At 43.9% G+C, this 15,247-nt stretch overlaps 1 protein-coding gene across 1 annotated transcript in view; it reads left to right on the top strand.

The window, feature by feature from the left end:
- The window catches only part of C9H2orf76 (chromosome 9 C2orf76 homolog), a 273,996-nt gene extending 260,778 nt beyond the window's left edge, over positions 1–13,218 (top strand). Inside the window, exon 6 of the mRNA XM_069616607.1 lies at positions 12,591–13,218. Coding sequence (XP_069472708.1) covers positions 12,591–12,667 — 77 coding nt within the window. The 3' untranslated portion in view covers positions 12,668–13,218. The remainder of the gene's footprint in view (positions 1–12,590) is intronic.
- The last annotated feature ends 2,029 nt before the right edge of the window (positions 13,219–15,247 follow it).

Raw genomic sequence — 15,247 nt, 5'->3', positions numbered from 1 at the left:
GGGGTCGGCTGTTGATTTTTTGAGAAGGGGGTGCACAAGAGAGTGCTTCAGAAGGGAGTGGAAGACTCCAGATGCGAAGGAATGGTTACAGAATTCGGCCAGAGTCAGAGCAAGTGTGTCAATGTGGTCTTTGATGGTTTTGGACGAACAGGGAAGAACCTGTTTTGATGAGACTTTCATAGATCGGACTGGAAATCTTTTCAGGGGATAAAGGAGGAAAAGATGGGAAGGAGGGAGGAGAGGCGGCGGCAGTGGTGCCACAGGTAGCAGAGAGAGAAGGGACAGAGGGAGAAGGAGAGGACTGATGGATACGTTTGATTGTGTGGATGGAGGATGGATAAATGTTTGAATGAGCGTGATTGTTTATCTTGATGTCATTTTGTGAATAGATGCGATAGGTGTGTGTGTGTGGGCCAGTGCCAGCCAGAAGCAGGTGGGGGTGTATGATTGTCTTCGATGGGTAAAATTGTGCATATGTACAGTTGAGTGATTTGTATCTTTATTTAGATTGATAAAAGGACTTTGACAAAGCACAGTACTTATGAGAAGGTTTTACAATATCAAGCAATAATAAATAAAACAGTGAATCTGAAAGGATCAGTTCGAAAGAAGGTGAGATTCAGGATGAATATAGAATGAATGCAGAGGGGCTGATGCGCGGATAGAAAGTAGGAGGGAGTTCCAATGCTTTATTTATTTTATATTTATAACTCGCTTAATACCAGCAAGTGATTTCTAAGCGTGGGATTCGAACCTGTGTTGCCTTGCATTGTCTTGCTTCCAAGACAAACGTGTTGCCCCTGAGCTATCCTTCCTCCCCTTAGGATCTGGATGTGAGAAAGAATGGAAATGACACAGCGCAAAAGGAGGAGGAGTGAGCAGGAATTTAGTTTGTGAACATAGGGAGCGAGAAGAAGAGGAGAGATTAGGAGGAGCAAGATTTGAAAACAATAGTGAGAAAGTGAAAGGGAAGACGAGTGATGGACTGCAAGGAAGAGGTAATAGAGGTATTTGTATTTATTTTATTTATAAAGCGCAGCCAGGCCCAGGGGCATACGGGCGCATAAGTTAGATCTGGTTACAGTTGCAATAGAAAGCAGTCAATAAGGGTTACGTTACATTGCAGTTACAGGTGGGTACAAACTTAGTCATGCAAATGCATATATACATAGTCTAGTATAAGTACATTAGTTACAAGAGTGTGACAGTCGATCATGCTGGGATCAGGCGGTTAGGGTGTCATAGAGTCCATGTTGTGAAGCCAACACTTCGTGTTATGTTTAAATAGGTTAAATGAAGGTTCTGCTCGCAAAAGCGCAGGTATTGTGTTCCATAATTTAGAGGCTTGTACAGGGAAGATAGCACCACCCGAGTTATGAAGTTTAAATCTTGGTATGGACATAGTGTTAGCTTGTGCTGCTCTAAGTGGTCTTGAAGAAGTGTGAGGTGCAAGTTTGTTGGTGAGGTAGGCTGGTGCAAGGTTGGCCCTGGCTTTATGTGTAAGGGCCAGAGTTTTAAGGGATATTCTGTGCTTGACTGGAAGCCAACGTAGTTTGCGTCTGGTCTCCGAGATGTGCATCTTTTTGGGAATGTTGAGAGCAGCTCTGATGGCATTATTTTGAATTACTTGCAGTTTGTTGATATTTTTGTAGCTAGTGCCTAAGTAAAGGGCATTACAAGAGTCTATCTTGGATAGGACTAATGCTCTAGCAAGAGTAATGCAATTGGGTGAGGAGATGAACGGCTTACATGCAGTGATCAGCTTGCAGGTGTAAGCGGCTGATGATGCTACTGCATTAGTTTGTTTGGAGAAGGATAAGGTGGCATCGATGTAAACCCCAAGGGTTTTAGTGTTATTTGACACGGGAATGAGATTGCCATCTATGGTGAAGGATTTAAATGCGGGGTTGAGATTTTTGAGTTTGGCGTGAGTGCCAAGGATGATCAACTCGGTTTTTTCGTCATTGAGACAGAGTCCATGATGTGCCATCCATGCTTGAATTACTGATTAGATTTCATTAAGGGTTTTGCTGTCTGTTTCATAGTTCCCCGAGATAGGAAATAGTATCTGGGTGTCGTCCGCGTAATTGGTATACGTGACACCCAGATAGTCAAGGATATCAAAGAGGGGCTTTGTGAATATATTATAGAGTGTCGGGGACAGATAGGTATGTGGTGACAGAGAAAAATAGCTGAATTTCGAACCGAGCAAAGTGGGGTTAGTTAAGAAACAGAGAGGCCTCCCAAAGGAACAGAGAAATAGTCAATACGAGAGAATTCATCTTTTATTAGGCGATTGATGCCAGAGGCCAATCTCTATGCGAAGAACTGGGATTCAAACCTACATTGCTCTGCATTGTATTGCTCTGAGCTATCCTTCTACCCCAAATCCTGAAAGAAGACGCGAGATATAATACATTTGGTGGCCTGTAAAGACAGGACAGGGCAGGCAAGACAAATGTGAAGAGAAAGATAAAAAGGAATCAAAGATAATTTCAACATGCCTTGCCGGGTAGGAGAAAGGGAGGGAAGGGGGACATGACAGAGGGAAAGGTAGAGTGTTAGCAGGAGAGAAGAGTAACTCCGTTTTAGCAGGATTAAGATCCAGAAAGTGAGTGGCCATCCAAGTGTAGATGGCAGAAAGAAAGTTTGAAACAGTTGTGTGGAGAATATCAGTGAAGGAAGAGAATGAGAAAAAGATGCGAGTATTCTCTACATAGAAATGACATGAGACTGAAACAAGAAATTAGTTCAGAAAGGGCGATAGTGTAGAGAAAGTACAGTGGTGGGCCAAGAACAGAGTGCTGGGGAACTCTGTAAGGTAAAGAACAGAGACAAGAGATGCCAAAATAGACAGAGTAGGTGCGGTCTGACAAGTAGGATTTCAACTACTTGAGAACTGAACCACAAAAACTAAGAGGGGAGAGGGAAGATGGGAGGAGAGAATGATTATCAGTATCTGAGGCAGCGGAAAGGTCAAGGAGAATAAGTATGGATAATTGCTTGGCATGGCGAGCACAAAGGATTAGCAACATGGAGAAGAGCAGTCTCGGTAGAGTGGGAAGGATGAAAGCTTGGTTGGAGAAAAGGAAGGAGTGAGTGAAAATTCAGGTAAGAGGGAAGCTCTGTATAGGCTGGTATTGGATAGATGAGTGTGATAGAATCGGTGTGACTAGGTGGATGGATGCATGGTTATGAATGTGTGGTTTTTGTGTTTGATTGTGTGGCTTGGTGGCATTGGATGAATGGGTACTATTGGATGCGTGAAACAAAGTTCCCTCTAACCAGACCTAATAACACATGCAGAGAAAGACGGTTGCACAGATTCACTGTACGGCCTTCTCGCATAATAGTACATTGCTCGGTTTAAAACTCTGACTGCTTCCCCCACCCAACAATCATGGAAATATACCTTTGCAAATATCACGGTTATGTCCTGGATAACATATGTGCACCTATGCTTCCTGTGCATTCGTAAACGTGGAATCTTATGTGGCCAATTTACTGTTCATGTTCCCCATGTAGGCAAGTGGGGACTGGCGGGCGGGCAGCTCAGCTGGTAGTAAAGTGTACACGGCCTTGCATCCAGCAGTCCCCTTGCCGGAGCCACAGCGTCGCCCAACTCCAAATGACTCTTTCCCTTACACCTCTACAAATCCCCGAATCCCTTCATGCTGTCGTTCAGTGCGGAATGGTGGAGATAAATATTTTGGGGGTGGGGCAAAGACTCACTTCATGTCTGTGCCTTGCAGGAGTGTTTGGCGTTAGGATGCCCTATATGACAGGTCACTATAGCACACTGTTATTCAAACTGAGGGCGCCTGAAGGATGTCTAGAAAGGGATTACGATTACGGTGTTTTTATTATAAAAAAAAGGTTTAGATTGACTATTTAATTGAAAATATAAGCAGTAGAATAAGCATCATGTGGTCCTTATAGTGGGGGAAACGTTAGGGGGGCGGACCCAGAAACAATATATTTACTCTAGGGGGGCTTGCTATGAACATGTTTGAAGACCACTGCTATTGCATCACAGTGTTTGCACTTTGGCTGTCTATCGTGAATCTTACCCAGTGACGTGTCTTTGCAAACCGTAGCTCGCACAACAGACAACAGCCATGCAATCACATGAATAGTGGCATGCGTAGACAGTAATGAAAACAAAAAAAGTAAGCTCGATGTATGAGTGTTAAAGATATCCTTTTACCAAGTCGCACAGAAGCAAGACATGCTTTTAAAAAGCAGCATCCACAAATTCCTCCCCAACATTGCTAGCACCATTTGCTACTACAAAAAGAGCCTGCAGTAGCAATTCTTTCACCAGGATGTGCTTGATATGCATCACAGAGCAGCTGACTGGCACCTTGGGCCATATCTAATATGTATCTTCAAGAGCTCTGGCTGAGCGCTAAAGCTCTCTAGGCACACCTCAAAAGGCTTCAATCGATGTTTTCAGTAGTAGGGCTTGCTTAGATTGATGCAACCCGGTGGAGCCAGCCAATCCGGTTGCTCAGATCGTGGGCTGAATCCCACGATCCAAGCCCGTGTTCTGAGCAACCAGAAGGCTGTCCATCTGCCCAGCGATCTTGCCTCCACCCGCCCCTCCGTTCCCTTCCCACCCGGTATCCCATTTACCTGATTGCATGGTGGCAACAGGGTGCCACTGCTCCGCGTCCCCACCGGCAGAGCCTTGCCTTCCATTTCCATGGTGGCCATCTATAGTAAGTATTTTGTATGAATAAAAGAGACGCCGGAGTGCGTCCCGTTCATTCACAGATCTACATTGCTGTCAGCACCCCGGGTTTCCAGATTGAAAACACGGGTACTGATAGCAGTAAGACCCTTGCCGGGGGCCTATCATTAAGGCCCTCAGGTTCTCCCCTTCATAGCTGCTAATTCTTAGGACCTAGTAACATTCCATGTTCAGTCTCTTTGAGCAATGAATAGTGCACGTTTCAATCCATTGCTGACAGGTTCTAGGGGTCTTTCTGGTCTTTCTGGTGAGTAGAGTGTGTCCTGCTTAGGAAAGGGCTCGAATGTGACCGTATTTTGGTTGCCTGCGTAGGCGTTGGTATACAGGTTCGATTGATGCCAATCAATATGCACCCCTGGCCATACTTGACAAGTAAAAGGTCAGCACACTCATTGTTTGAACCTCATTTAAACGCAGCAGTGATTGCCTCATGCAAGCCATTTATTATTCGCAGACGTGGAAACGCCATTGATATACACATGAATGAGATGTATATTGGGTTGCCGTTCTCTACTAGATGGAAGGTAAAGGTTGTGTTTGTTCGACATTTCCAGCGGCCTCCCCAAAGTGAACATTGTAGTCCCCTGTACGTCAATCTGTAAATTATGTTTCCATTTTTGAAGGACTGTCCAGCAATGAGGTCGCTCTGTTGAAGACAGGTTTATTTGTATATTGGTACTATCGCAGCTTTCTACAAAGCCTGGGGAAAATGGCCAGTCAATGGTATTGCATTTACATTTTTAAAGGAACTGCCGCATGGAAGTCACTGTTTGTTTTGCAAAAATCTAGCGGGTTTCCATTAGGCCCTGGACATTTACGCGATGATTGAGATTTTAGAAGGTTTTCAATATCATTATGTTGAAAATCACCTGTTGATGTGTATGAGGCTTCTGGTCTTCTTCTGTGGTGTAATTGGCTCTTGTCAACACTAACGGGTCTCTGTGTTGACTCCTTGATAAAGAATTGATACATTTGTCCCTGTGCAGCAATTTGCCAGTATTTCCTAGACTTTTTTCAGAATGGCCACCTCTCCCAGTGCATCCCATGTTTGGAGGCAGTGACCTCGCATCGCTTTCCTTTTTCCATTACCAATAACCTCTGTGTTGGCTGTATGCTGGTTTTAGCTTGGGTGCTTCTAAGGAGTCCCTTTTTGGATGATTGCATAGGTCTAACCATGATTTTGGTTTGGTCTGGCCCTACTATTGTCACAGAACAATAAATTAATTTGTGACACCTTGTGGGGGTAACTTCTCTTATAGATTGGCATCCAATTCTTGTCTAGCATTCATTGCTTTTTGTTTCAGTCAGCGTTGTTTGATCTAGGTTTTTCACATTGCTGGCATCATTTCGGTTACGGAGTCCAAGGCGTTTTCATTGGTTAATCTGTTATGGGGATCAATAGGACTAACAGGGGATTATCAGATTCTATGTGGTCTACTACAATCATATCTTACAGGGCCCATTGCCCAGCTAGCTTAACAAAATAGTTAATGGTATATTTTGAGCTTAAGACCCACTGCAGCTGAAGATTTTTTCTTAAGCATTCTCTGTCAACCCTCGTTTTAGGAAGGGGACTGCTCCATAGGCTATTTTCCTCGAGTTCAAGTTGGTCTTCAGGAAGGCCCTTTGCCAATTTGAGGTTGGAAATCCCCACTTATCATATATTGAGGTGGGTTTACTAATGTCTTCACCAGATAGTACTTTAACCGTAAAGGACTATACTGCCTCCAGTGGCCCCATCTTATAATGTCGATCAAATGAGTTATAGCAGTTAAGAAGTCATTACAGATTTTCAGGTCTCTGCAAAGTGATAGATTGGATATTATTTTATTGGAAATGTGCACAATAAGTGGCTGTGGAGATCCAAACACAGTTTGCCCGAGTTTAGCCCCCTTTTCTTGTGAGTAGCCTTTTTTTAAAAAATTTTTTTTATTAGTTACACGCCCAGACCCTCGGGTGTCAGCTTAGATATTAGTAAGACATTGTTACATTGGTTACATTACATTTTAGGATATACAGTTTACAAATATTAACTAACAAAATATTATATTGCAGATACTTGTCCATAGGTTCTACTATTGGTTGAATAACCAGGTTTTTAGCAATTTCTTGTAGACCGTGAAAGAGGATTCTTTTTTTGATAGTAATAGGTAGGGTGTTCCAATTTTTGGGGGCTAGAGTGGTGAAGCTGCTACCCCCGGCTCTCATGGATTTGAAGAGGGGGAAGAGCCAGGAGGAGTTTGTCGTTAGATCTTAATGATCGCCTCTCATCTTTTGGGTGAAGAGTGTTGTTGAGATAGATGGGTCCTTTTCTGGTCAGGCATTTATGTGTGATACATAATGTTATAAAGATGATTCTAGCTTTGCTAGGGAGCCAATGAGCGTCCTTTCTGGTCTTGGAAATATGGTCTGATTTTTTTTTTATACCTAAAGCTGCTCTTAGGACTTTGTTTTGCAGTGGTTGCATTTTAGCTAGGTTGGCATTCGATGTGCCTAGTAATAGAACGTTGCAATGACCCAATTTCGAAAGAACCAGGGCTCTTGCTAGGGTGAGGCAATTACCTGGGGTCAGGAATTCGGCTGAGAGCAATGAGTTTGGAGGTGTAAGCCGTGGAGGAAGCGAGCGCATTAATCTGTTTAGTCATGGCAAGGTTGGCATCAATGTACACTCCCAATGTTTTAACTTGCTTCAGTACGGGAATGGCGGTACCATCGATGCTGATGGAGGAATAGTCAGGGTGGAGGGTTGCTATTTTGGCTGATGATCCTACAATGAGGACTTCTGTCTTCTCATCGTTGAGACAAAGGCTGTTTAAAGCCATCCAGTTTTTTATGATGACGTATATTTTATTGATAGTTACAGTGTCCTGGTCGTAGTTGCCTGTAAGGGGTATGAGGATCTGGGTGTCGTCCGCAAAGTTTGTGTATATGACACCCATGTCGTCTGGAGCTGAGAACAGGAGTTTGGTATACGCGTTGCATAGTGTAGGGGAGAGACAGGAGCTTTGGGGCACTCCTATGGGGACTGGGATGGGGTTGGCCGCTTCTTTCCCTATGAATACTCTGGAGGTACGGTCAGTTAGGAAGGATTTCACCCATGCAGTGGCTTCCCTGGAGAAGTTAAAGGGATAGTCCAGTAAAAAATGTTATTGAAAAAATAGATAGGCAACATTAAAAAAAAAATACTAGCACTTTTTTTTTTTTTAAACTTCCTATGTAAAATTTTGAGCTATTCAAGCTCAAAATTCGCAAAAGCAAGTACATGGGCGCATCCATTTTGTGAAATGTATGCCCGCCTATGCTGGCTTTTGCTTTTGCGGCACTAATGAAGGAAAAGCCAGCCAGCGGTAGTAAACAAAAGCTACCACTGGGTGGCTTTTCCTTCATTGGTGCTGTACGCGGAGGAAGGGGACCGGAGACCAGAGCAGGAAAGCTGCAGCTGAATCTCGGTAAGTGCTATTTATTTTTTTTTTAAAATAAGCACTAGCTGCATTTTTTTTTCTAAGTTTTCCGGGCTGGAGGAGCCCAGAAAACTTAGAAATAAAACCGCAGCTTTAAAAACGTATTTATATTTGCGGTCGCTTTTGAAGCGACCGCAAACATAAATACAACGTTGTGTTTGAAAATGCTGCGGTTTTTCTTTCCAAGTTTCTCAGGCTCCTATGGCTCGGAGGAGCCTGAGAAACTCGGAAAGAAAAACCACAGCGTTTTCAAACACAACCGCTTTGTTTCTGCCTGCTGTGGCTATCACTTTGGGTCTCCGGGGCTCCCACAGGGGAGCACCGGAGACCCAAAGTGAAAGCAAAGGTTACATGCCGCGGTGTTTCTGCCTACAGCTGATTTCCCATTTGGGGCTCTCAGGCTCCCCACGGGGGGCCTGAGAGCCCCAAATGGGAAATGCTAAATGCTGCAGTGTTTCTGCCTAAATCTGCTTTCCCATTTGGGGCTGTCGGGCCCCCCATGGGGAGCCCGAGAGCCCCAAATGGGAAAGCAGATTTAGGCAGAAACACAACCGTGTTGTGTTTCTGCGTGCCTTGGCTTTCACTTTGGGTCTCCGGTGCTCCCCTGGCGGGGCAACAAAGACCCAAAGTGATAGCCACAGCAGGCAGAAACACAATGCGGTTGTGTTTGAAAACGCTGCGGTTTTTCTTTCCGAGTTTCTCAGGCTCCTTCGAGCCAGAGGAGCCTGAGAAACTTGGAAAGAAAAACCGCAGCATTTTCAAACACAACGTTGTATTTATGTTTGCGGTCGCTTCAAAAGCGACCGCAAACATAAATACAACGTTTTTAAAACTGCGGTTTTATTTCTAAGTTTTCTGGGCTCCTCCAGCCCGGAAAACGTAGAAAAAAAACGCAGCTAGTGCTTATTTTTTTTAACAAATAAATAGCACTTACCGAGATTCAGCTGCAGCTTTCCTGCTCTGGTCTCCGGTCCCCGTCCTCCGCGTACAGCACCAATGAAGGAAAAGCCACCCAGTGGTAGCTTTTGTTTACTACCGCTGGCTGGCTTTTCCTTCATTAGTGCCGCAAAAACAAAAGCCAGCACAGGCGGACATCCATTTCACAAAATGGATGCGCCCATGTGCTTGCTTTTGCGAATTTTGAGCTTGAATAGCTCAAAATTGTACATAGAAAGTTTTTAAAAGTGCTAGTATTTTCTTTTTAATGTTGCCTATATATTTTTTAAATACATTTTTTTACTGGACTATCCCTTTAAACTCTCTGGCGAGTGAGGTGCAGAGTTTATCATGGTCCACCAGGTAGAATGCTGCAGAAAGGTCCAACAGCAAGAGGATGCAGAGTTTACCAGAATCTCTGATAGCAACCATTTGGATTTTGAGGTCCAGAAGGGCTGTTTCCGTACTGTGGTTAGGCCTAAAGCCTGATTGTCTGGTGCCGAGAAGCTGATTAGATTGCAGATGGGTTTGGATTTGGTTGTAGGCTAATTTGTCAATGATTTTAAGTAAAAACGGCACAGTGGTTATGGGGCGATAGTTAGTCGGAATGGTGGGGTCTAGGTTTGGTTTTTTTTAGAAGCGGGGTAACCCAGGCTTCTTTGATGCAGGTAGGTACTATGTTGGAGTTGAAGGAGGCGTTGACAAATTTGGTGATGGTGGGTGTCAGGGTGGAGGCACAGGGTTTGACTAGTTTGGCTGGGACAGAGTCCTCTTTGCAATTGGACGTTTTAAGTTTGGATATGGTGTCGAATACAAGGTCTTGGGTGACGGGTGTGAATTGGAAGGAAGGATTGTTGTTGTCACTAGAGGAGGCAACGGGGTTAGGGGTGGGGGAGTTTTTTCAGCTAGGAGTAGTCTTTTGGATGTGATTTTATTCTGCAACATAGCAATTTTGGAGGCCAGTGCGTCTTATGGTAGTGCACCATTCCTTGCTCGCATTAGTGGGTGTATCAGTAGTTAGGGGGTTTTCAAGTTCTCTGAGTATAGAGAAAAGCTCTTTGGAATCTGATGCTGCATTACTGATGCAAGCATTGTAGGCGTTGGCTTTGTGGGAAATGATGGTTGTTTTGTAGATAGTGTTAGCATCTTTGAAGGCTTTGGCCGAGTCAGGGGAGGGGTGTTTGTTATGGGCGTGTTCTAGAGAGCGTTTTTTCCTTCTTAGGGTGACTAGTTCTTCATTGAACCAGAAGTTACATTTTTTATTAACACGTCTTAGTTTGGTGGTAACTGGCGCTATTGTATCAATGGCTGTGGAGAGGCATTTGTGGTAATGCTCCGCAAGGGTGGTAGGATCATTGCTAATGACTGAGTGAGCTTCTAGAATTGTTTTCAGAGCGAGGTCAAGGTTCTCTACTGTGAGTTTTTTGGGATTTCTGCTTTCAGTGGTGTCCATAATTCTGTCTTTATGTGGGCAAGGATCGTCACTAGTGATAGTGAATTCTATGCAAAAGTGGTCTGTCCAGCTGAGAGGGGTGATTGGGCCTATACTGATTTTGGTGTTTAGGGCGAGGATCCAATCCAGAGTTCTACCCTTGTTGTGGGTGAGGACATTTATGTGTTGGCAGAAGTTCAAGTCATTAAGTGCCAGGAGAAAGGAGGTGGCTTTGGTGTCTTGGTCATCATTGAAGCCAAGATTCAGGTCACCAATGATGATGCATTTAGTTTTGGGTTTAAGGATGGGTGCCAGTATTAGTGGGATGTCTGTTTCTGGGTGGCTATTGGTGCTAGGCGTTCTGTATATAACCACAATGTTGATTGTGGTGTTTTCATTCATGGCTAGTTTAGCGAGCAGTAGTTCATATCCTGCAATTAATTCAATAGAGCTAGATCTTATTTTGAGAGTGTTTTTAGTTATGATAGCAACACCGCCACCTGGGGAGGTGGTTCTGTCAGCTCTGAGAATTGAGTAGTCTGGTGGGACAGCTAGTGCTAACAGAGGGCCAGACGCTTGGTGTAACCAGGTTTCTGTAATTACTAATATGTCTGATAAGATCATGTATTTCAATGGCTTGGGCTCCTAAGGAGCGGGCGTTGATGAGTGCATTTTTGAGGCTCACGGGAGGTTTGGTGTCCTTTGTGGATGCATTCTTAACTGATAGGTTGCTAGGCTCTGTAGAGGTTTTTGAGGTGTTTGTGGCTATATGGTGAGTTGGCTTTTTGTTTGTTTTGGGGGCCGTGGGTTTGGCATATTGCCATATGAGGTGTAACCATCAATGTGTCCTGTGCCATTTCCACATCCTCCTTCTGCTGCACCCTTATCTTGTGCTCACCTCTTGTGCTGCTTCCCCGCTCTTCATCTCCTGTGCTCCTCCACTCTTGTACCACTACTTTGTTTCTGCTTCCCCCACTGTTCCCAATTTGTGCTCCCCCTTCTGTTCCCCATCACTTTTGTTCTTTCTTCTGTGCTCCTTCCTTGGGCTCCCCTTCCTGTGTTACTTCCACCGTACTCCATGCCCATCCTATTTCTGCACCTTTTTTCTGACATTTTTCTCTGGGTCCTTTCTGCCTGCACCCCTTCTCCTTGGACTCGTTGTAACCAGAAGAAGCTTTTCACTATAGAAAAGAGACCGGTCCAACCTATTGGCTTTGTCAGTGCTTGTTATACTATGTTATAATGGCTGCAAATATTAAAAGGTTCTGCTATGTGTTCATAATGGTATTGTGGTCCATATTTGTTTTTAGAGGCTCATGCATATTAATCAAGTGTTCCGCATCCATCGCAATTAACATCCGTATTGTTATTTCTGGACATCTTTTTCTTCGCTAGACAGCCCCACTGCGTGAGTCATATTTCTTATCAAAAAAGTGAGGAATTTATTTGGATGGGTATTTTAAAGAAGGCCATGTTTAATACATGTGGAGCAACTCCACCTGACTTGTCTGGGCTCTGAATTAATTATGTTGGTGACTTATTGTCTTGGATATGGTAGGCCTTGACCGGGCAGTTTGAAAAAAATGCGATTGCTCTGAACCTATGCTGGTCCTTTAGCTGTGCCATCTCCCTGGTGGATAATTAGAAGCTTTTGAAGGTATTGCTGTTGAAGCCAATTTGTGTCTTTCACTTTGCATATTCTGGAAACTCATAAATTAATCATGAGGAGGGCAAAAAAATCAACTTCATCAGACACGTATTGCAGTAGGCTTTTCAGGGAGAATGTAAAGTGATTTGTTAAATATTCCACTGATGATCTAAGTGCTAAGTTATCATAGCCAGCGGCTCTTTTCAGAAGTATTTTATCACTAAGTAAATGATTTCAGCCTAAAAGTGTCATTAAAAAATGTATTAGGGATTTTGAGTCTATTGTAAATGTCAGAATTACTCATTTGCTACCATCTCACTGGCATGTTAGTGAACTTGTTTTTTTCTCTCTTTATTTCAGCCAATGAGACTGAGCTGGCATTTTTCTGTAAGGAGGATTACAAAACATACAAAGCAAATCCTGTTTCGGCTTGGTGATCGGGGCTGAAGAATACCTGCAGCAAGGTGTCGCACTGATTCTCTTGGTTGTCTTCAGATTTTTATTTAAATAAAAAAAAAATGCTCCAATTCAGTTATTCAAAGTGATGCAGTGAAGGAATGATTTGATTTCACCTTCCTTTTATTTCCTTATGTCTTGCAATGCATTGTATATGCAACCTATTATCGGGCCTTACTCATGAGCAGGAGATGTTGGCTAATCATGCATCAAGAACATGCTTGGTGGACCTCAATGTGCTCCCCTACTTTAACTGTAGGAATCTAAAGGGCGCACCCACAGTTGATAGCTTTATTTTGTGATTAAAAAAGGGAAATTCCTTGATAGCAAAGCATCATTTTGAGGCCTGATGGAGCTTAGCTGTTTTCCCCTGTACATTCAGTTTTTGCAGTAATTTTTGACAAAATTCTGTACCCGCATTATTTTTCTGATTCAACTCCGCACCGACTGCCTCTGCACTGATATCACTGCAGTTTCCGTAATGTATGAATATCTCTTTCCTTGAGTATAAATGGCGCTTTTGTGAAATCTCTGCAGTGGACCTGAAGTGGTGGTTATCATTTCTGTTCTGTTTTATTCAGGAGAGATCGCGGCATTTGCCTGCATTGAACATATGTTGAAAATCCCCCAGCAAGATTGCGAAAGCCCTTTAGAATCAAGTGTGGTTGTGACATGCACAGAGTTACAGAATTCCTGAGTCACTACATTAATGAGGACTGATCTGGGAACTTCCATCAGCTGCATCTGGGAGGGATTTCACACCTTTGAAATTATCCTCCAGCCACAACAGGAGAAAGATCTTTCACTGTAAACTCCTGTGACCCCGAATAAGGGAACCGGTGCACTGTACCAGTTTGCAAGACATGTTGCCTGTCAATGTGTGTGCTGATTGGCTTCCTGCTCTGCCTGTTTTTGTACTACAAGTCCCACACTTGACTGGACGCTGTTGAGTTCTGGGGTACTTTTGCACTTCTCACCTCTGCTATACTAAAACTGTAAAAAGCTCGTTTTTGCAGTGGTGGTTCGGCATCACCCTGACTTCAAAGGCAGAGATGGGACTGTACCCCTTACCATTTCTCTTGAGGAATCTCTGCTGCCTGTACATTCGATAGATTCTTTGACCAAACTCTCCAATCAGCAGATGCTCCCTTGCATACAAGATGCCATCCTGACTCTGACCGTAAGTGTCTCAATGCGCTCTTCACAGACTGCATCTGAAAGTCATCCCTTCCTCAACAGCCCATACTTCAACAATGAAATAGTCCAAAGCGGTATTTATGTTGCATGCTTTGCACACATTTTACTGTCAGGGTGACTAATTTGACAGCGAAAATGAGCACCATACCAATAGGTATTGCATGCTCGTAAGGAATACACATTTGAATTACTAGCACAGACATGTTTAATAAATTGGTGGTCATTCTTAAGTTCCCAAAATGCACTTTGTTTTTCTGTAAAGCAGCCAGCATCCTATATTCAGGGAATGCACATCATTCGACACTTACCTCTGCTCCTCAGCTCCGCCTACCCCACTGACAATCCGGCCCCAGTCCCGCCCACACCACTGACAATCCGGTCAACCCCTCGGCCACCCTCCTCCCCCCACCGTGTGAAGGGGGAGTTCCCATCAGTAACTTTTGTTCATTTCCAGCACTGCTCCAGATGGCCAACTTTGTATTATTGAGACTGTGTCTCTTTGCAGTGCCTTGAAAGGGGTTTCTTTCTGCATAAAGATAGGTCTTGCGAGAAATATCCACTTTGAAAGCTGCTTTTGTGGTGACCTAAGCTTTGCTGCCCGAATGCTATGCAGCAGTGAAGGCTGGTGCTACCTTGCACCTTGTTCTTCCCCATCATGCCTAGAAGCCCCTTTTCATCTTTGCAGCACTTCCTGTTTTGGAGTAGCTGCAACACACACCATATAACCTGAGCAGTTGGGTTTAAACAAGTTGACAACTATTCCTGTCCTAAGGAAACCTTTAGAGCGACGTGGACAGCCCATCTCCCGTTTTATCTACATCATTTTGGACCCATTGACTAAGGTGTTGTAAATTTAGTGAAAAGTTCTGCATAGGCTCAGGTTGTGTTACTGAATGCTTGGCTTTTCACTTCACTGACACACTGTTTAGACGCTGTACCAAGAGCTCACCCCGACTTGGTGCAATATGAAACTGTCTCACTGTGAGAGATCCCAACTTTGACCCTTGATAGCTATAAGGATTTTATGGTACGACTCAAAATCTAACATTATGCATTCACCCATCAGCAGGAATCTGTGCACAAATATAGCATCTGGAATACTATAGCAGTGTACTCCTAATCTATAACCTCAAACCTTTCCTGAAATAGACGCCCTTCTTTCTTGTTGCTCATATCAGAAATAAGTACAGAGGCAGGCATAATCCATTTCAGAGGAGGCCAATGGTGGCGCTTGAGGTACAGCGGTAGATATGATCCTGTCAAGAGTGCAAGAGGGGCTGGATGTGTGCGGACTAAAGTGGGTAATGTGTGAGCCAGACATCCACACGCTCTGGAGTAGCACAAGCATTATAGGCTGTAATGAT

Source organism: Ambystoma mexicanum, chromosome 9 (genome assembly GCF_040938575.1).
Source record: "Ambystoma mexicanum isolate Mex_15411 chromosome 9, UKY_AmexF1_1, whole genome shotgun sequence".
In the NCBI taxonomy this organism is placed as follows: domain Eukaryota; kingdom Metazoa; phylum Chordata; class Amphibia; order Caudata; family Ambystomatidae; genus Ambystoma; species Ambystoma mexicanum.
The sequence above is the reverse complement of the archived record's forward strand: the minus strand, read 5'-3'. Positions and strand labels throughout refer to the sequence as shown.